The sequence below is a fragment of the Macaca thibetana genome, chromosome 11 (assembly GCF_024542745.1).
Source record: "Macaca thibetana thibetana isolate TM-01 chromosome 11, ASM2454274v1, whole genome shotgun sequence".
Lineage (NCBI taxonomy): Eukaryota > Metazoa > Chordata > Mammalia > Primates > Cercopithecidae > Macaca > Macaca thibetana.
Window position 1 is genome coordinate 120700838 of NC_065588.1, and position 21266 is coordinate 120722103.

At 57.9% G+C, this 21266-nt stretch overlaps 1 protein-coding gene across 1 annotated transcript; it reads left to right on the top strand.

Moving 5' to 3' along the window:
- The first annotated feature begins 329 nt into the window (after positions 1-329).
- RFLNA (refilin A) lies at positions 330-20621 on the top strand. The gene is made up of 3 exons (XM_050748172.1): positions 330-740; positions 16696-16805; positions 18739-20621. Exons 1-3 carry the CDS (start codon positions 534-536, stop codon positions 19070-19072), a joined length of 651 nt encoding a protein of 216 aa, XP_050604129.1. The 5' UTR covers positions 330-533; the 3' UTR covers positions 19073-20621.
- Positions 20622-21266: the final 645 nt, after the last annotated feature.

Below are 21266 nucleotides of genomic sequence, written 5' to 3' on the forward strand. Positions count from 1 at the left end.
GCGAGTGTGGTGCTTGTTTCGGGAGTGGGGGACACACGCGCCTCGTGGGACTCCGGCTGCTGGCTGGGCGCGCAGTCCCCTGGAGCTGGAGGGCCTCGGCAGAGGCGCCGGCCCGGGGCGGTTGCCCACCGCGCAGGCCGGGGCGGGGAGAGGAAGGGGGAGGAGGAGGCGCCTAGAAAAAGAGGCGCGGGCCGGGGAGGTGCGGAGAGGGCCGGGCGGCGACGTGCGCCTCGGGGCTGGGCCGGCCTGCGGGAGCGCAGCGCAGCGCGGAGGCGAGGCCGGGCCCGGCGGGCGGGCGCCGCGGAGGGCCGAGGGCGGCGACGCTGGCAGGAGCGCGGCCTGCGGCGGCGAGCAGGCTGCAGGCCCACGGGGATCAGGGGCGCAGGGGTCGCCGGGCCTGATCGCCGCCTCTCGCGGTGCCCGCAGGTCCCCGGGCGCGCAGCCCTCGCCCCGCCGCCGCCTGCCCCGTGCCCCGGAGCGCGGTGGAGAAGCCCCCGGAGGAGCGGGGGGCCCGCGCCCCGCGCCCCCCAGACATGGTGGGCCACCTGCATCTGCAGGGCATGGAGGACAGCCTGAAGGAGCAGGGCCGGGAGGGCTTGCTGGACAGCCCCGACTCCGGGCTGCCCCCTAGCCCCAGCCCCAGCCCACCCTTCTACTCCCTGGCGCCCGGTATCCTCGACGCGCGCGCGGGGGGCGCCGGCGCCTCCTCGGAGCCCCCGGGACCCAGCGAGGCAAGAGCGGTAAGGAGGCACTCTCGCTCCCAAACGGGGGACCGCGCGGGCGGGTGGGTGAGGGTTGCCCCTCGAGACGCGCGCTACTGTAGAAGCAGGACGGACCTCCTCCTCTCCCTGCCCCGCAGCCACGAAGGTGGCCAGTGACAGCCACGCTTCTCAGGTGGGGACCAGGGTGTGTAGGGGGAGGAGGTCCAGGCTGACCCCTGAACCTGGAGACCGCTCCCTGGCAGTAGGCCTCCCTCCAGAGTGATTCTTCCTATTGTCAGTAATAATGGGGGGCTCATGGGGCGGGGTAAAGGACGGTCCGAAATTCCCAAAGAAGTTGGCTGCTGGCTAGGTGGGCTTGCGCCCAGAGGCCCGGCATGTTGCAGACATCTGGACCCGGCCCCTCTGCTGCTCCGGGTGCCTTGTTTACTGTCCAGGCGCTGCCAACGTGAAAGCCTTTTCTTTCTTTCTTTTTTTAAATAACCAAATCCAGACAGGATCCCTTCCTTCCCGGGATGTTAAGGCATGTTGACGTGGAGCTTAGGCGGGAGGGGGAGGCTGGAACCCCGGGTCAGGAAACTCAGGAGTTTGTCTCCTGCCAGACTAAGCCCAGCCTGGGGGTGGACTCCGGTGGGGACCCAGCTTGGCGCCTGGCCTGAGACTGGGCGCCCCCCTGGCAGGCGGGGAAGCATGTGGGCCCAGCGGGTGCCTTTGCAGCTTGAGGAAATGACAAGTTGAAATGAGTGATGGCCCATCCCTGCCCGCTCTCTGGCTGCGCCCTGCCCACCTTAACAGCTTTTCTGCTGGGGCGTGTGTGCTGGCTCCACTCCCCTTTCCTGGGGCCCCAGGGATACTTGCCTGGCACTCACAGGGCAAAAAAGGCCTCCCCCCAGCTGAAAATCCTCCTCCCCACAGCAGAAAGGAGTGGCTCCCCGCCTCAAGCCTCAGGACATGACCTTCATTCATACCTTGCTTGTTTCTTCCCCTGGTGGGTCCCAAACTTGGCCGCCAATTGGAATCACTTGGAGAATCTTTAGAACCTACCCACACTCACCGCCCAGATAGTCTCACTGAACTGATAGGGGTGCAGCTCGGCATCAGGAGAGTCTGTCTCCCTGGGTGATTGTACTGTTCAGCCAAGTCGAGGAGTCACTATCTTAGACCAAATCATGCAGCGAATTTGAACTTTGGTCTCTTTATGGGAGCCTGGCGGGTGGAAGGGGCAGTGAGGACTTCCAGGAGTTGACAGAGGTGACCAGGGCTGTTTGCAGTGAACCTGATCTTGCTGTCGAAAGGCCAGCTTTCCTGCCAGAGCGTCTGGGATTTGGCACTGTCACACATTTGGGCTGCACAGGTTGGGACTGAATCCCCGTGGCGCCTTGCACAGTGGGGCTTGGAGAAAACGGACGGGGAAAGCGCCTTCTCCTTGGTTCCTTCCGTGACCCAGAAGCCTCCTTACAGAGGGTTTTCTGGAAGCAGTCTCTGCCATCCGGGCCAGCCCGTGGCTGCCGCAGGAATAGCGTGGCTGGCTTACTTGTCTTGGCTGTTCTACTTGACTTTATTTTTTCCCCTTCCTGCTCGCTGGATGCCAGGTATGGAACTGTGTTGCCCTGATCTTTTAATTTGGCTTAAAAGCAAAGCCCGGGGCTGTTGGGGCTGTTTCCTCATGGATAATGATACTTGGCATTTAGATAGCTCACACCGTGTGCCAGGACAACTGTCCTAAGCTCTTTATTTACATCAATTCATTTAATTTTCACTATATTCCCATGAAGCCTACACTCCAATTAGCCCCGTTTTCCAGAGGTGGAAGCCAAGGCACAGAGGAGGTTAGCAACCTGCCCAAAGTTGCCCAGCCAGGAAGCGGCTGTGCTGGGCCTGGCTGCAGAGTCTGCCCTTCAACCTCATATTATTCCCCTTTTCACTGTGCGACTAATTAACTACCTGTGATTTTTTTTTTTTTTTTTTTGGAAAACAAAATGTCTGTTTACCTACCGGGTTTGAAGGGCTGCTTTGAATAAAAGGGAGAAAGGATTGCCTGGCGCCCCCTCTTCTCAGCTTTGGGGCTTGCCGCTGTGGCCATGCCCAACCACCCCTCGCCCATCCCGCAGGGCACCCCACCTCCCCGTTAACTCCTGCTGAACTTTGCTGAGTACTCGCTGACGACTCGGGGAGAGTGCTCTTTAGTGCAAATATCGGCACCTCATATTGTCTCAGGACAAAGAGGCGGAACCTTTGATGTGCCTCACGCAGCTGATGCTTTCCAACACCCGAGGAAGAGGTGGGGGTGAGCGGTGCTGGGTTTCCATGTGAGCCTCAGGTTCAGACTGCGTTTGGCAGGGTGGGTGTCTTTGTTCCAGTATCCAGTGACCGACACCAGCTTTCTGATCAAAGTTGGTGGCATATGCCTCAGCTGCTGGGGTAGACTGCAGTCCTGCCCCCAAATCTAAGCCACTGAGGTCCTCACCACCTTGTCACCTACTTTAGGAGGTTGGACGGACATGCATGTTAAATCTGCCTACGCTTCACTTCATTAAAGAGGCCCCCCACTTTGTTTGAATAAGCTGGACTTGCCTCCTGGACACACCCCACCCATTGAGGCAGGGTATCTGGGAAGCAGCTGGCTGCAAGATCAATCCCAGGAAATCAAAGGCTTTGGGGGCCAGGCTGGATATGAATGAACCCGGTCCCCACTCACCAGGGGCTTTTCGTGCTCACTGTTGGAGCAAAGTTGGGAACATTCGCAATCACTCCCAAGCCAGTCGAAGAGCTGGGAATCAGGCCTTGGTCCCCCCAGAACTTACTGAGCACCTACTCTGTGTCGCGCTCTGTTTGGGGCCTTAGAGGACACAGCAGTGAACAAGATGCTGACGGTCCCTGCCCTCATGAACTGGCATCCTAGCGGAAGAGACACAGCCACCAGCTGAAATGTGTGCGGCAGCAGCAGGTGGATGGAGAAGTGCCCTTAAGGCCAGAAGCTGGGTGAGAAGTGAGCTTTAGGCAGGTGGGCAGGGAGGTGATGGTTAACAGAAACCCACACACACTTAGGGTACGAACTTTACAGTGCTAGGTCTGAGGTGTGCTCAGTCCAAGAGAATGGCACGTGCAAAGTTCTGAGGCAGGAGCAAGCTAGGCTTGGCCTGTTGGGGTGATGGGTGCACCAAAATCTCAGAAATCACCACTAAAGAACTTACGCATGTAACCAAATGCCTCAGGAGCCACAAAGAGGCAGGGGCCACCGGAGGGGCTGGGAGAGGCCAGGTCAGTGACTTCGAGGCGAAGCTGAGGCCAAAAGTTAAAATTCCATTTGGTCTTTTAAAAAGTACTTGTGACTGTTCTATTTTTATTTTTAAAAAGGCATCATGAGCTTCCACACTCCCCAAATTAGAAACTCAAATGAAAGACTTGAGTGAGGAGGGTGCCCGTGTGGGACACAGAAGGTGGCGCTTTTGCATCAGTGTAGGGCGCGCCTCCATGCGGGTGGGGACTTGTCTCCTGCATGGCCCAGAACAGCGGAGCCTGCCCACTGGCCTGGTGGCAGAGGGGATTGTCCGTCAGCTGCATTCAGCCCACACATTTTTTTAAAATTTATTTTTTAATGTTTTATTTCTATAGGTTTTGGGAGAACAGGTGGTATTTGGTTACATGAGTAAGTTCTTTAGTGGTGATTTGTGAGATTTTGATGCACCCATTACCCAAGCAATAGACACCGAATCCAATTGGTAGTCTTTTATCCCTCACCCCCGCCACCCTTTCCCCTGAGTCCCCAAAGTCCATAGTGTCATTCTTATGCCTTTGCATCCTCATAGCTTAGCTCCCACTTATAAGTGAGAAATAACAGTATTTGGTTTTCCATTCCTGAGTTACCTCACTTAGAATAATGGTCTCCAATTCCATCCAGGTCGCTGCAAATGCCATTATTTCATTCCTTTTTATGGCTGAGTAGTATTCCATGGTGTATATATACCACAATTTCTTTATCCACTCTTTGATTGATGGGCATTTGTCAGCCCACAGATGTTTAAAGCTGGGTGGGTGAGGGACACAGCTGAGCAGGACAGATGCTGCCTCTGCTGCCTGTGAGCTCCCAGGGCCAGGACTGTGACTGCAGATTGAGCAAACACCCATACCCTTCTTCTCCTCCCCGCCCTGCCCGGCAGAGCTGTGGGCATTTAGGGGTTGGCATCGTGGAGGAGTGAGGATGACTTTGAGGCAGACCTATCTCCGCAAGTGAATATGGGCAGTTTCGAGAAGTAGCCCTGTGTCATCTCACTGCACTCAGGGAGACTGAAAGTGGCATTTGGGATCTTACATTGTGTTCTCTGGGGTGCATGTTCAAATGAACAGCCCCCCTGTGGCAGGCAAAGGACTCAGCCTGTTATGGGGCAATGGCAGGTGGTGACAGATCTGAGCTGTTGCCACCTCCCAGATGCAGAAACGGGGCCTCTGGCCCTGGACTGCACCCACAGCTGGTGGCCTGGGCTCTGTCACCTTCAGGGCTCCCTCCCTCCATCCAGCCTCTCCCAGTCTGTTTATGCAGTGGGTGGATTTCTAAAGACTGTACATGAGAACTTCCCTAAGGAAGATGTGCTGGATCCCTGGACCCAGATTCCAAGAGAAGCCCATCCCTGAAAACTCCCCGGGGGTGCCCAGCTCTTTGAGACCGCTTGTGGTCTCAGCCATCCCTTTGGACCTTGGCTGGGACCCCTGGGACTCTTGGATTTTCTCATTTCTGCTTCTTGTCTGTGATGGTGAAACTGAGTATGACAGAGGAGGGAGAAGGGAGCTAGTGAGGTAGTGCTGGGGTTGGGAAGGAAGGAAGGATGGATGGATGGATGGATGGATGGATGGATGGATGGATGGATAGATGGATGGATGGATGGACAGAAGAATGGATGGATGGATGGATGGATGGATGGATGGATGGATGGATGAGCAAATAGAAGGATGGATGGATGGATGGATGGATGGATGGATGGATGGATGGATGGATGGGCAAATAAATAGAAGGATGGATGGATGGATGGATGGATGGATGGATGGATGGATGGATGGATGGGTGGATGGATGGGTGGATGGATGGATGATGAATGGATGAACAGATGGCTGAACAGATGGACTTAGGAAAACAGGGATCAGCCCCCATGGCCCCCTGGCAGGCTCACAGGTGTGTTCCTGTGAAGGTGTCTGAGCAAGCTAAGGTGGAAGACAGCCAGGTATGTCAGGACAAGGTGGGAGGGAGGAGCCTGTTTGCAGAAAGGGAGGCTGTGAGGAGGGAGAAGAGAGAAGGGAAAGCCGGAAGCCCTGGAGCCTCCTTCCAGCCGCGTCTGCTCAATCCCAGGCCTCCAGCGGAAATTCAGCAAAGCGTCTGACAGCCCTGGTCTCAGGGGCAGGCTTACCCAGCTGAGAAACTAAGCTATAGCTGTAGCTTTAGCATGTAAAGAAGACAAAGAGGCTCACGGCCTTCCAGGTGCTCTGGAAACAAGGGAGCCCCCTGCATGGGGAAAATGCTGCCAGACAGACTGGGGGCAGCTTTCCTGGGGGCAGGTGTGGTCTGTCCTCTCTGCCCTCCAGTGCTCGGCCTCCCTGTGGGGCACGGTACGTGAACGGCAGACACCTCTGGTGTGCCATCTGTATCTTAGGATGCACGGGAATCCAGAGGGGATATTTGTCCACCTTGCAGCAAATCCAGCCTTTATAAGGGCAGGATCTGGGTTCGCTGTTCTTTGTGTACAGAGACGGGGGTCCCTATCTGGGAGGCCGCCTGACCATTGTGAGTGGTATCTTTGAGAAAGGACAGTGTTCCGAGTGTCAGGGGGAAAGTGGGAGACCCTGCCCGAAGCCCTGCAGCCTGCGCAAAGTGATTCTTGTGCCCTAGGTTGGCAGCCCCCATTCTGTTATTGACTGGCAAAGCTGTGGGTCCCCGCACTCACTTCCCAGAGCTGCCGTGACAAAGTGCCACAGACTGGGTGGCTTAACACTGGAGAAATTCATCCTCTCACAGTTCTGGAGGCCAAGAAGTCTGAAATCAAGCTGCTGGCGGAGGCACACTCCTCTGGAGGCTCTCGGGGGGCATCCGTCCCACCTGCCTCTCCTAGCTACTGGCCGCATCACGCCAGTCTCTGCCTCTGTCTTCATGCGGCCTTCTTGTCTCTGTGTGTGTCCCCATGTCCAGATATCCCTCTTCCTATAAAGACACCAGTCCTTGGATCAGGGTCCACCCTGATCTAATCTGACCTTGTCTTAACTTGATCACATGTGCAAAGACCCTCTTTCCAAATAAGGTCACAGTTGCAGGTACCAGGGTTCAGGACTTGAACTTACCCTTGTGGGGGACACAAGGCAGGCCACACCCGTCTTGCTGACTTGGGTGCCTCTGGCCTGCCCATCTCAGGAGGGAGCCCAGCCGGAGCACCGCCTCCAAGCTTGTGACGTTTCTCACCCTTTGCTCACGGTTTCTCTGCTTTGGCTGTCAGATCCTGGGCCCGTGGGTTCCTTGCTGGGCCCTCGATAGTTCTTGGCTCTCCAGGGAGCAGCCTGATCCACTCAGGGTCTCCTGGGATCCCCCACAAGCAGACTGTGTCCTTTCGACAATCACATTCAGGTGCCCCGTTGTGCCACGTTGGGGGAGATTGAGAAAGACCCACCCCTGCCCCAGGATTCGCCAATAGCCAAGGCTGTCATCAGAAGGGTGGGAATTCTTGGTGCTTAAATGCCTCCTCCTTGGTTCATCTTCCTCATGGGTGATGGTCCAGGTTAACATTAGCCCAGCCCATGTGCTTTGGTCTCAGATTCCCTCTGTATATCCCCGACAATCAAGTTCTGACAGCACCGGAGGTTCTCTCCTCCAGGGAGGTCAGGGGCTGAGCTCAGGGGAAGCTGTTGCAAGGCTCCATGTGGCTTTGGCAAGGACACCTCTCCTGCGGCCCGTGTGGGGCTCCCTGGCTGTCCTGCTGTCTCCAGGAGCAGCAATGGGAGGGCTCTGGGTACCTCCTCCTGCCTCCCACTCCTGCACTGATGGGCCGCTAGTTGGCTCCTGTGTGAAAGCTCATGGTTCAGTGAGCTGGGCCGTAGTATCTGTGGATGGCCCTGTGTCACCCAGGCTGTGCCTTCCTGTGAGTCCCTGCCCAGCCAGGCGCAGACTCCAGGTCTGGCAGGCTGTCACTGCGAGGCACTGAGCTCTTGACAACAGAGCGGCTATCTTTCTTCACCGTCCCATGGGCTATGGCCTGTGTAGCAGCCAGGAAGGTGGGGAGCTCCGAAGAGCCCCTGTGTACTTTGACTTCCAGCCAGTGAGTGTTCATCCCCGCCCCAGCGGCTCCTGGGGAAGGCTCCTGGGCCAAGCGGGTGGGGCCTGGTGGGCCCTTGGCGAGTGTCCACAGGACCCAACACCCTCCAGGGCCTGTCCCGCCCCCCAACACCGTCCTGCTGCCCAGGAGCCTGGGAGTAAGCCCAGTCTCCCCAGGCTACAACAGGCTTGCCCTGGACCCTGGAAGGAGCTGGGAACCTGGGCTTGGGCCAGCTCTGTTGTCCCTCCTAGTGGGGAGGGAAGGATGGCATCTGGGTGACTCTCCCATGTGCCTGAGACTCACTCGTTCTTCCCTGTCCCGACATCCCAGAGCTTCGAGGTGGATGCTGAGCCCCCTAGGAAACCGCCAGCTTGTGCCTTGGGCATCCCTGATGGGCCCCCAGCCCCAGAGTGTGGGCCTTGCCGACAGCACAGCCTCGTTTCACAGATGAGCAAACCGAGGGCAGCCAAGGGTATCTCACCGGATTCTGTCTAGACCAGAACAGGAGCCTGGGCCTGTGGGAGGGCACTGAAGCCTGGCAGACCAGCTGAGGATGGGAGTGGGGAGCGGGTCTGTCTAGGGGCTTCCTGTGCTCAAGGTGGCCGCATGGCCAGGGCAGGTGAGCAATGACAGGTCCTGTGTGCGTGTGCTCGACTCCTTCCCTGGCCCTCCCCTGCCCTGCCAGCCCCCATGGGACTGTGTGTGACCCAGTTTTCGGGAGTATCTCGCTCCCGCGTGGCTGGAAAGTCGGACTTCCAGGGCTGCAGCCTGCCTTCTTGGCCGCGAGAGGTACTTCCCTTGCCCACTCCCCAGGCTGGCTGGAGTCCGCGAGGCGCCACGACCATTTCGATGTTCAAATAGCCCTGCAGCCAGAAAGACGAAGCTCCGAGCCTCCAGTTGAACTGGTGGCTGCCACCATCTTCCCTTGGCATCTGGCCCTGCAGCTCCGTGGGAGTGTCCTGGACCTTGGCGGGGCCTTCCCGAGCTGTCTCACCACCCAGGCCCGCGGGACGCCAGCCTGCACTGGTCTGGGCTGCCACAGCTTCTGGTATCTCCCGGGCAGTGCTTCCAGCTTGGGTGGATTTTGGTGTTTTTTCAGCGGGACCCTTTGGCAAATGGTGCCCAGAGCTCTGGCTTCCCGGGCCAGCCTGTGAAGTAGGCCTTGTCGACTGCTGGCAGCCAGGTAGGGAGCGGGACCTGGCGGAAGGCGGCTGCCTTTGTCGGCGCCCACGCTCCAGGTGTGGCGGTATCCGGAGGGTTTGGCAGTGTCTTCATTCTGCGTGCACCAAGGAGAGATGCTGGGGCGGGGGCTCTGCCACAGCACAAAGGCTTTGCCTCTGAAATAAGCCCTCCCTGCTCGATGGGTGAGGAGTTAGCCTTTCCTGGCAGCGCACGGGGGGGTCACGCCAGCAGCAGGCTGCCTCTCTCTCCCTCCAGCCCTTCCACCTGTCTGGACAGAAGAAACACCTCCCCAAACCTTAGTGGCCATGTTACTGTCCCCTTCCACACGGTGTCGTCCTCTCTCCTCCCCTGTGGCTTCATGTCACCCCCTCTTGCGGGAGAAGGGCCCTGGGGGTTCTTGTGCCTCATCTCACTCCCACCGGGCCCAGCACACAGTAGGTGCTCAGCAAACAAACACCTGCACACACTTGGGAAAATGCCAAGCTTCAGATAACATTTTTTGGGGAGTGTGTATTATTTCTAGAAACATGGAGTCATACAGAGTCTTGCAGCTGGGGTCAGTGTTGACTGAACGGTGAGCCATAGAAGATGATGATGGGCCAGTCTTGTCACTGCCTTGTTTTTGTGAAGTGACTGTCCTGAAATGATGCTTGCTTGCTCCTGAATGTAAGGAGAACCGTTGTTTTAGGTTCGAAGGGTGCGAGCTATGCCTCTGTCCAGAGAGGCGCTTCCTCCCCAGACCTTCATGGGAGAGAAGGAGCCCTGCTGTGGGCCCACTGGCACCCAGTGCCACCCCTGAGCTGGGCGCTGTTCCACGTCGCTGCCAACTCTGACCCAGCCACACCGAAGCCTGGGAGCCGGGTCCTCCTATCTCCCCACTTCAGAGACGCAGAGGCCGTGGGGGCCCAGAGACGGGAAGTCATTGGCCCGAGTCACTTAAGAGCTTAGTAGTCTCTTATGGCTGCTGCAGCCAGTTACCAAACACAGAATGGCTTCGAACTGCAGGAATTTGTTGTCATGTTCCAGCTCTGGAGGTCAGGAGTCCCACAATCAAAGTGTCGGCAGGGCTGGTTCCTTCTGGAGGCTCAGAGAGAGTTCCTGTGCCTGTTCTGGTTCCTAGAGGGGCCCATGCTCCTTGGCTTGTGGCCCCTTCCTCCTCATCAAAGCCAGCAACACAGCATCTTCTGGCCTCTCTCCGACTCTGACCCCCTGGAATGCTGTGATGACATCGGGCCCACCTGAGTGACCCAGGACCGTATCCCATCTCAGAATCCTTGATCACATCTGCAAAGTCCCTTTTGCAGATATTCCCAGGTCCTGGGGATCAGGATGTGGACAGCTTTGGGGGCCGTTGTTCAGCATGCCACACCCAGGAAGGGAGCAGCTGCCGCTCTTTTGGGCCACTCACTCTGTATCAATGCCAGGGAGAGATGGGGCCACCTCGAGGCCATCTCGAGGCCGTCTGCTGGGGGCTTCGATCCTCTCCCTGTGGTCCTTAGCCCTTGTTCTGGGGTGACTGTGACTAGCAGGGATGGGGCTGCTGGTGATGTTTGTCCACAGGCTGCTGCCAGACTTGAAGACAGGCATGGGCCCAGCCTTGGGGCTCTCTGGATTGGGGCAGGGGCTGCTTTGCAGGTGTGGAGCCTCCCCTCCCCATATTGCAGGGACGGAGATGTGCTGGGCCCTGGGCTTAGAAGTGATGAGGACTCCAGCCTTAGGGAGCTGCTTCTCTGGGGGTGACAGAAACACAAAGGGGTTACTGCAATGGAAGCCAGTAGATGGGAGCTCCTGTGTCCCCACAGAGGATGCCCCTAAGAGTTGGAGCAGACTCTGAGTTGGCTCTCGCCAGGCCGACTGAGAAGGAGCCAGTGCAGCAGGGAACAGCGGGAGCACAGAGGCAGTGGGAGCACAGAGCAGCGGGAGCACAGAGGCAGCCTCGGGTCACAGACAAGGGGCCGAGAGAGAAACGGGCAGAGGTCCCCAGTGGGAAGCCTTGAGCCTGTGTCACGGGAGCTTGGAGCTGAGGGGGCAGTGATGGGACAGGCCCCTGGGCATGAAAAGCAGTGGAGGAACGAGGGTGAGGGCCCGGGCCCTGGAGCCGCACCACCAGCGTCCAGCGCTGGTCTGCCTCTTCCAGCTGCGTGGCCTTGGGCAAATGACTTCGCCACTCTGGGCCTTGGTTTCCACATCTGGCTAATAGGGGTGCTGCCAGCAGCTGTGTGCTGGGGTTTTTATAAGGATCAGATGAGTAGGATATGTGGCGAGTGCCCAGAATGGTGCCCGGCACCGTGAGAGCGCAAAAAGCTCTCCATCCTCATTGTCCAGGCAGGTATGGGGGCGGCAGGGAGGGGACAGAGGTAGGAAATATCAAGCCAGGCCCGGGCAGGACTTGGCTCTGAGTTCATGGTTCCGGCTCGGTCGGCCCTCTACTCCCTCTGCCCGAGGCCGGTGTGCGTGTGGTCGCCATGGTTACAGGCACCAGCCTGGAGGAATAGGGTCCCCAGCGCCTGCTGTCCCCCATGGGAGCCAGCTGTCCCCTCTTCAGCCGAGAACAAAGCACCGAGCATCACCATGCACTAGACGCTGGGGTGTAGGGGATGGAGACCGTGCCTTCCCATCCACGGGGGCATCATAATCTAGGTAGGGCCAGAGAGCAGGGAGAGGGCTGCAAACCGAGAAATCAATGCGTAAGCAAAACCTGCTGAGTGCCATGTCCCAGTGGCAGTGGTCAGGGAGGTGTCACGGCCGCTGTGCACGGTGCCTCACTGCCTCCGTCCCCAGTGGCCGTGAACCCCGGCTGCCCACGGCTGGCAGCTCTCCCATTTCCTAGAGACCCGTCCTTGGGGGAAAGGGAGTTTCTTTCCCCAGAAGGTGACTCCCACCCCCAGGAGTGGGGCAGCAGTGGCCAGCAGCCTGCTGTCCCAGATGGGACCAGTGCTGGGGCAGCCACACTCCTGTGCCCCTGGTGTGACGGGCCCCAGCTGGTCATGGCTGTGCCCCCGCCTTGCCTGATTGACACCTGCTTGGCCCCTCTCTCCCATTCCCCTGGGAGGACTCCACCGATAAACTGGTTTCACAAGCCATCCCCAGTCCCTGATCAAGATGGGAGGAGGCCAGGCCGGGTACCCACGGGTGGTCTCAGCCAGCTCCGGCGCCTTCATGGAGGGTTGGGAGGCACAGGCCCCAGGGTTCGTTCCTGTCTTGATTTTTAGCATGTGGCCTTTTTGTGTGCTCTTCCTAGAGCCGCTGTAAAAAAAACAAAAACAAAACAAAACAAAAAAACAACAAAAAAAACCCTGCCACAAACTGGGGGGTTTGAGACAATAGAACTCTATTCTCACACAGTTCTGGAGGCCAGAGTTCCAATCCAGGTGTGGCAGGGCCACACCGCTTCAGAGGGCCCCAGGGAAGGCTCCTTCCCGCCTCTCTGGCTCCTGGTGGCTCCAGGTGCTCCTTGGCTTGTGGTTGCGCCCCTGCCATCCCTGCCTCCACATTGTCCCTGTGCATCCGCATCCGCTTTTTATTTTTATTTTTTAAACAGAATCTCGCTCCATTGCCCAGGCTGGAGTGCAATGGCGCGATCTCGTCACACTGCAACCTCTGCCTCCTGGGCTCAGGCGATTCTCCTGCCTCAGCCTCCCTAGTAGCTGGGATTACAGGTGTGAGCCACCACGCCTGGCTAATTTTTGTATTTTTAGTAGAGACGGGGTTTCACTGTGTTGGCCAGGCTAGTCTCAAACTCCTGACCTCAGGTGATCCACCCACCTTGGCCTCCCAGAGGATTATAGGCGTGAGCCACCGCCTCCATCCTGTGTCCACTCTTGTAGGGACACCAGTCATTGACTTTAGGGCCCACCCTCCTCCGACATGACCTCATCTCAGGAGCCTCAATTCCATCTGCAAAGGCCTTATTCCAAATAAGATCCCATTCACAGGGTCTGTGTGGACATGGGGTTTTGGGGGGACCCTATTTGACCCACACTGCCCTTGTCCTTGGGAAGCTACCTCTGGCTGTGTTTTTGGTGTCCATGCCTTGACCCTCGCTGCTTCTCTCAAGGACCTCTGTGGGTCCATCTCGTCCTGGCCACACTGGGCCATGCCCCATCTCCCAGGGAGAGGGTCTGCATGTTTGAGACCAGACTGTGACCTCCCTTGGGTCCCTGCCTCTACCCCAGGCACCTCCAGCCCTCCCCATTTTGACACAGGCAGACAGAGCCAGGGGCAAACCCAGGACCTGCCCAGCCAGCGGCCTGAGTAGCTCTGAGGAGAGCAGAGCCATTGATGGGGCCATCTTGGGGGCCTTTACTTTGAGGGCCTCTGCACACAGCATGCAGTGGTCATTTGGGGCTGGGGCTGGGGCTGGCCTGCCGGTTGAAACCTCACCCATAGCCTGCATCCCCCTAGGGCAGCCTGTGCAGGGTGCTTGCTGAGACCGTGAGCGTGTTCTGGATCTGCCCCGGCCAGTGCGACAGCTGCCAGTGTGTAGCGGGTGTGACTGAGGAATGTAACGAGGACTGCTGAATTGTAAAGAATTTAAGTTGAACAGCCCCATGTAGCTAGTGGCCTCTGTATTAGAAGCCCTAGAACAGGGTCCCAGGGTGGCCTGCATGCCAGGGGGAGGCAGGGCTGAGGGCGTGTGGGTGTCCTGGGTGCTGTTTGTGGCTGGGTGGCCCCGGTGCCCAATGTGGGGGGCGCCAGGACCTGTGGGCCCTGGGGCCACAGTGAACTCGGCTTCACCCCTCAGATCACGTCCCAGGTGGCACTGCACAGGGAAGGCCTCCCTGATTACCTGGTGGTCAAACCCTTCTCGTGCCCTCGTCACCCTGACGATCACAGCCCTCCCGACAGTTGGCATCTTAGTCCATTGGTGGGGCGTCGGTGAGAGTAGTAGGGGATTCAGGCAGCAATCTCTGATGAGGTGAGGAGACCCTCTCTGTTTACCACTGTAGCAGCAGTTCAGAGCGCAGTGCCGGCACACAGTAGGTGCGCAGTGAGTGAGCTGAATGGAAGACGTTCTGCCATGGCCGCGAGCATCTCTTCGAATCTACACTCATGCTTTCTCCAAAGCTATGCTATTCATATGCTCTGGGTCTATGATTCATAACCTCAGTGATGAACAAGCTATCTGAAAAATAGGCGGGTTATTTAAAGCCCTGCCCTTCACCTCCCTGAGCCCTTGATGCGGGCACGTGTAGTTCCAGCACAGGTCCTAGGGAGTGGCCTTGCCAGGCCCCCTGTTATCCCAGCATAGGCTGCTCAGGCGGGGGGATGCCTCGTAACAAGCATCCCCAATCTCAATGGCATTGAAGAGCAAGGGCTTCTTTCTGGCTCTTACTATGTGTTCCTCACGGGTTGGCCGTGACTTGAATGTCACAGCAACACCTCAAGGAGAACATCTAGGGCTGCCTTAAAAGGCTTTAGGGGCCAGGCGTGGTGGCTCACGCCTGAGTTCCAGCTCTTTGGGAGGCCAAGGTAGGAGGATCACTTGAGCCCAGGAATTTGAGATCAGCCTGGGCAACATAGTGAGATCCTGTCTCTGCAAAAACTGTTTTTTAAATTGGCTGGGGCATGGTGGCAGGCACCTGTAGTGCCAGCTGTGTGGGAGGCTGAGGTGGGAGGATCGCCTGAGCCCAGGAGGTCAGGGCTGCAGTGAGCCGTGATTGCACCACTGCACTCGCACTTGGGTGACGGAAAGAGACCCTGTCTCAGAAAAAAAAAAAAAAGGCTTTAGAAGCAGAGCCTCCTGGCCCTGCCCTAAGTGAAACTTCCACTTCAAGACACTCGCGTTGCTGGGCTGGCCCGGAAGGACCCCCACGTGTAGACGGACAGGGTTTTCTTGGGTAGGTGGAAGAGGGGAAAGGCCTGTGAGGCTGAGTCTGGCAGGGAACAGTTCAGGAGGGAAGAGTAGGGTAGGGGAGGGCAGAAGTGTCACCATGTTGGCATGAGGAGAGGCAGCAGAGGCCAGAGGTCTGTGTTTTCAGAATCAGTTTGGGGCTGAACCAGCGGCTGAGCTGGGGGGAGGGGGAGGTGGGCTGCAGGATGGGGTAAGGGTTCTTAGGCCACTTCCTGTGAGGAGCAGGATGGGGTGGGGGTCCTTAGGCCACTTCCTGTGAGGAGCAGGATGGGGTAGGGGTTCTTAGGCCACTTCCTGTGAGGAGCAGGATGGGATAGGGGTTCTTAGGCCACTTCCTGTGAGGAGCAGGATGGGGTGGGGGTCCTTAGGCCACTTCCTGTGAGGAGCAGGATGGGATAGGGGTTCCTAGGCCACTTCCTGTGAGGAGCAGGATGGGGTGGGGGTCCTTAGGCCACTTCCTGTGAGGAGCAGGATGGGGTGGGGGTCCTTAGGCCACTTCCTGTGAGGAGCATCGGGCAGGGGCATGGCCCTGATGGTCTTTGCTTCCACAGGGAGTGGAATTTTGGGACAGACTTTAAGACAGACCAGAGAAAGAACTTCCCAGCGTGGAGCTGTGGGGTGGATTTGGGAGGGTAACAGAGAGTGCGTTCTTTGTGTCTGTCTGAAGGGGCTCTTTCTGAAGGGACTGTGGGTGGCTTCTTTTCCCATGGAACTCTCTTTCCCCACCTTGCCAAGATTCTTCCCGCTGCAAGTGACAGAAAGGCAGCTCAAATGGTCTGAAGCCTCCCTCAAAATGGATTTGCTGGTGCTCACAACTGAGGGACAGTTTCAGGTGTGGCTTGATCCAGGCATTTGAACAATGTTAGAAAGACTTGATATTTCACCATCTTTGACTCTTGCTCTCCTCAGTGTAGCTCCATTTCCACATGGTTTCCAAACCCCTGCCCCACATTCTTAGCCCCCACAGCGGGGCTGTCTCCACAGCTCTGGAGGAGAACCTGGGTAGCTCTCATTGGCCCAGTGTGGGTTACACGCCCATGTCCAATCCAGTCCTTGTCTTCAGGGAGATGTGGTGCCATTTCTAGAAGATGTGGATGCTGGCTAGGCCCGCCCTGCTCTCCTGCAGACATCTGCCATTCTGATCGGCTTCCTGTGCCCCTCTGCAGGCCTGGCCAGCTCCCACCTGTGTGTCCCTCCCTGGCAGGTGTGCCACATACACAGATGTGGTGGGGTCTCTACCCCTCTGGAGGTTACCTGAGCCTTGGGTGGCATCAAGAAGGGCTCGGAACCCTTTCTCCAGGCCCAGTATGGTTTCAGCCCGGCAAAGAGCACAGAGGGATCCCAGTTCTCCAGGGCTCTGAGCTGGGCTCCGGGGTGGGTGTGGCCTGGAGGTTGCAGTGAGAGGCCGTGACCACACCCGTTGTTGAGATCTGGGAGCCGGGGGCCAGGCTGGTGGTGGGGACTGGGCAGACCCCTGAACGCCTGGATCCCACGGAGGAGCTCTGGGGTGGGCTTCCTGATGGGCCCCACGAAACAGCTTCCAGACCAAGCCAGGGCCAGAGGCTGTCAGGTGGTCCTATGTGCCCAGCAGGGAGCTGAGGCCACTGCGACAAGGGGCTGCATAACCTTGTGTCCCTGGCTCTCCCCACAGCCCTCCTCCCAACTCCCGAATCCCCCGGCGCCGGAGATGAGGCCCCGCATGCTGCCGGTGTTCTTTGGGGAGAGCATCAAGGTGAACCCGGAACCCACGCATGAGATCCGGTGAGTGGGCCACTGGGCTCTGTGTGGGAGGAGGGGGTGGGAGGTTGGGTGCTGGTCCTGACTCTCTTGTGGGATGGGGGTGGGGACTAGGCCAGGCTGGGGGCTCAGGAGGCTCCCTACCCTCGAGGCGGCCCCTCTGGGTGCTGCCTTCTGGGAATGGCCGTGTCTTAGCCAGAGACAAAACTGATTTTAAGAGACTCTGACCCCAAGAGACCCCCTGTATCCACCCCATGCCCCCACCCCAGGCCTATTCAGCCATTTCCCATTTCCCCATTTACCGTCTGCTCCAACAGGCTTTTATTTTAAATCCAACCTCTCAGAAAAATTGGAAAATATATAAACATAACCACTTGTGCACCCTAACTCTCCCTCCCTTCTCCTGCCAGATTTTTTTTTTTTTTTTTTAGACGGGCTCTCACTGTGTCACCTAGGCTGAAGTGCAGTGGTGGGATCATGGCTCACTGCACCCTCAACCTCCTGGGCTTAAGCAATCCTCCTAACTCAGCCTCCTGAGTAGCTGAGACTACAGGTGTGCAGCCCCATGCCCGGCTAATTTTTGTATTTTTTTGCAGAGATGGGGTCTCACTATGTTGCCCAGGCTGGTCTCCAGCTCCTGGGCTCAAGTGATCCTCCTGCCTCAGCCTCCTAAAATGCTGGGATTACAGGTGCGAGTCACTGCGCCCAGCCCCTGCCAGATTGTTAGGTATTCACAACCAAACCATTCAGGCAACTCAGGCCCCCTTTTCACTCTGTTGTCCAAGAGTTAGGGGACACTCAGCTGCTCCATGTTCTTTGTGACTGTAACTTAGGTTCTTGAGGCCACCCCTGAGCTACTGCACTGTAAGTGTACTGGGTGCCCTCCCAGGCACATGACATCTTAGGTGGCATGTGAATTGAATTAAGGCACCCCTGCTTGGGAACATCCCACGTCAATTTGCCCTCTTCTGAAGCTGCTGGGGCTCAGGCTTCCTGAAGGTGGACTGTGGGATCTGTGATTTTTCCCACATATCTATGGGGCTCTCTCCATCCGCTTGTCCCTGTCGAGTGGGGCCAGCCAAGCATCTGAGACCTACTGCCTCCTGCCCCTGCCAGCCATGCAATGGTCCCAGGAGACAAACGGGTCCACTTCTAAATTATTTTTCAATCCCCAAACAGCCTTCATGGCCTAGTTTTTAAAATGCAAGCCAAAACTCGATCATCGGAAGCCCAGCAAGGGTGGAGGACGGACAGCTTGGCCCTCAGGACCTCTGATCCCGTCACAAGTCTTTTGTGATCACCTTCGGGGATTCGATGGCGAGGATTCGCTCCCTCCCAGAGCTTGCAGTTTGATTTCCTAAAGCTCTGGACGTGGAACTGGGGGATGCTAGTCAGTGACTCCTCCAGGGGTGCTGAAGGGACTTTTTGGTATTTTGATATAATTTCAAACTCTTTGAAAGGTTGCATGTGCGTCTCAAACAGATTCACGGGTTGTTTATATCTTGCCCTATTTGAGGGGAGATTGGTGACGTCCTGCCCTTTAGCCCCCAGATACTTCAGTGTGTCTCCCAAGAACAGGGACATCCTCCTCCATGATAGCAGCATAGTTGTCAACATCAGGGAAGTGCACACGGTGATGCCAGCACCTAACCCACACGACATGGCTCAGTTTCACCCGTCGTCCCGATAAGGTCCTTTCCCGGCTTACTTTTCTCCCCAGTTCAGGATCCAGTCGAGGTCCTTCACTGCGGTTAGCTGTCTTGCCTCTTCAGGCTCTGTGAAGCCAGGACAGTCCCTCAGTCCTTCTTTGACCTTCTTGACCTTGACATTTCAGAGCAACACACACCAGTTAGGCTTCAGAGCGTCTGCCCAGGGCCCTTTCGTGTCCATGCTGTGGGCAGGGAATCGGGCTGCTCCCCATCCTGGGCTCACTCCGCTTCCCTCCTGTCCTTTCCAGCTGCAACTCCGAGGTCAAGTACGCCTCAGAGAAGCATTTCCAGGACAAGGTCTTCTATGTGCCCGTGCCCACCGTCACAGCCTACAGCGAGACCATCGTGGCGGCACCCAACTGCACGTGGCGCAACTACCGCAGCCAGCTGACCCTGGAGCCACGCCCGCGCGCCCTGCGTTTCCGCAGCACCACCATCATCTTCCCCAAGCATGCCAGGAGCACTTTCCGGACCACCTTGCACTGCAGCCTGGGCCGGCCCAGCTGCTGGTTCACCGCCAGCGTGCAGCTGCAGCTGTGCCAGGACCCTGCCCCCAGCCTCCTGGGCCCTGCCACGCTCTGACGGGGCTGGGGCCGGCCCGGGGTGCTGGAGGAGCCGGGAGCCCTGGGGAGGAGCCGGGAGGACGGACAGGATGAGCTCGGCCTGGCACTCTGGTAGGAGGCAGGCAGGGAGGCTGCCAGGCCAAGGACCCATGTGGAAGGAGGTGGCTCTCGGCTGCCTGCCCTGACCTACAGGCTAGGTGGTGGTCTCCTTGTTTTGGTGTCCAGGACTCAATAAAAGCATCTATTTTTTTTAGCACTTAAGCTGGCAAGGCAGTAGGGGCACACACTGTTAGGTGGTGGCCACCTTCAGGGTCAGGGGAGAAGAATGTGTCCATAGCGTGCCCTTGAAGCAGAGAACAGCCCCGAGCAGTGCGAGGACACAGGCATCCCAGCCTCAGCTGGTGGGAGTGGCTGCCGCTCCCTGAGAGCCCTGCCGCCCCGTGTGTTCCGTGCTGGTGGCCAAGGCCGTGTGTGAGGGAAGAGGGGTGCCTCTCTTCCCTGCTGCTGGCCTGGGGTGTTTCCAAAACAGGCTTTTGCACACGTGCAGGTTGCACCAAGAGGTCTGAAGGCCACCTCTGGCGGATGCTGAGCCACCTCTGGCGGACGCTGAGCCACCTCTGGCAGACGCTGAGCCACCTCTGGCGGACGTTGAGCCAGGAGGTTGGACAAAGGCCGGATGCTGGTGCCAGGGCTGGAGTTGGTTATATTGGGGGCGGGGAAGGCCTAGAAATACTTTGAGCCATGGCCTTGCCAGTGTCCCACGCCCTCCAGTATTGAAGATTTGGGGCACTGTCTGTCAAAATGGAAAGATGGGTGCTCAGCCTTGGAGCCTCACCTGCAGGGCGTCCCCAGCTAACACCCGTCCACGCACCGCCTCCAGGACTAGCACCCCTGATGTCAAAACCAAGTGCCCAGCGGAGGCGGTGAAGCTCTCGGAAATGCTGCCACCTGTGTGAGGTCGGGTCTGAACTGGAGGGAGTCGGAGCTCAGCTGTCAGTGTAAAGAGACACTGAGGGGACCAGGTTGCCATCCTCAGCCTGCGTTCCTGTGTGTGATAGATTCTGCAATGACAGCACCTTACTCCTTCCTGCAGCAGGCTCACCCCTGCCCGTGGGATGTTGTGGGAGGAACATGAGCCAGACGAAGGCTTGGCTCAGGGCTCCCTGGAACAAGGCAGTGTGCACAGGGAGCTGGGGGAGCCCCCAGCCTGGGGCAGCCCAGCAGGCCGCTGAACAAACAGCCCAGAAGCCGGCACTGTGGCAGGGTGCTGAGGAGATGCCCCTCTGAGCCTTCCTCCCCACTCAGACCTGAACGCACTCTGCAGTTGGGGGCTGCCCCTGCCACTCCCCTGGTAACCCCCAAAAGGGGAGGGGAAGGTTCCTTGGGGCTTGAGCTCCCTCTGGGGAGGTGAGGAGGGGAGATTCTGTTCACATCCGGGAGGGGCAAAATGACTGATACATTTTTATGTATCTACACAGAGAGTGCATTTTCTCTCCAGAGATGTTTTCCGGTTAACAAAGGAATAACTTAAGAAATTGATTGATTATCTTAATAAACTGCAAACCCAACGGGACTTCCTCTTCTGTCTGTGAGACCCTCAGCTCCCGCTGGGGTTGGGGAAGGGGAAGACGGGTCTCCAGGCCCCTTTTCCTGTGAGGCCATCACTTTTTTCCCACTCGGAGCTTGTGCCCTAACGAGCCGGCCTCGGCCCTGATCAAAGGAACAAAGAAGGACTTAGCCCCCACCCCTGTAGACAGCCTCAGGGTACACCAGCTCCACCCAAGAGCCAGTTAATAAATGCAGAGGCCTGGGCCCTACCTAGGGACTTAGATCTGGGGGGCAGTTCCTTGGATGGGCCCGGGCATCTGGACTTTTGATGGCGGGCATGTCTTCAGCTCCACATCCCGGCCCTCAGCTCTGGCAAGCCCCTCAACCCGCAGTGCCCCTGGAGAAGAGCCCTGGCTGCCACTGCAGAGCAGGTGGCTGGGACGCACCTTACCATCTGTTTCTCTCCATCTCGCCCTTGGAGAGGCCCCTGGGGCTCCGTGGAGATCGTGAGTGCGTTAAGGACACTCAGCAGATGGGACAATGTCCTCAGTGAGTCAGACTGGAAAATCAGACTAGAATTTGTTCCGAGGGCCGAGCGTGGTGGCTCAAGCCTGTAATCCCAGCACTTTGGGAGGCCGAGACGGGCGGATCATGAGGTCAGGAGA

Bases quoted from the DNA above. Each gene is read 5' to 3' on its own strand.
- RFLNA (XM_050748172.1), top strand. From the start codon at position 534: ATGGTGGGCCACCTGCATCTGCAGGGCATGGAGGACAGCCTGAAGGAG. The intron at 741-16,695 runs GTAAGGAGGCAC...CTCTCCCCACAG, and splicing joins GACCCAGCGAGGCAAGAGCG to CCCTCCTCCCAACTCCCGAA. The intron at 16,806-18,738 runs GTGAGTGGGCCA...TGTCCTTTCCAG, and splicing joins GAACCCACGCATGAGATCCG to CTGCAACTCCGAGGTCAAGT.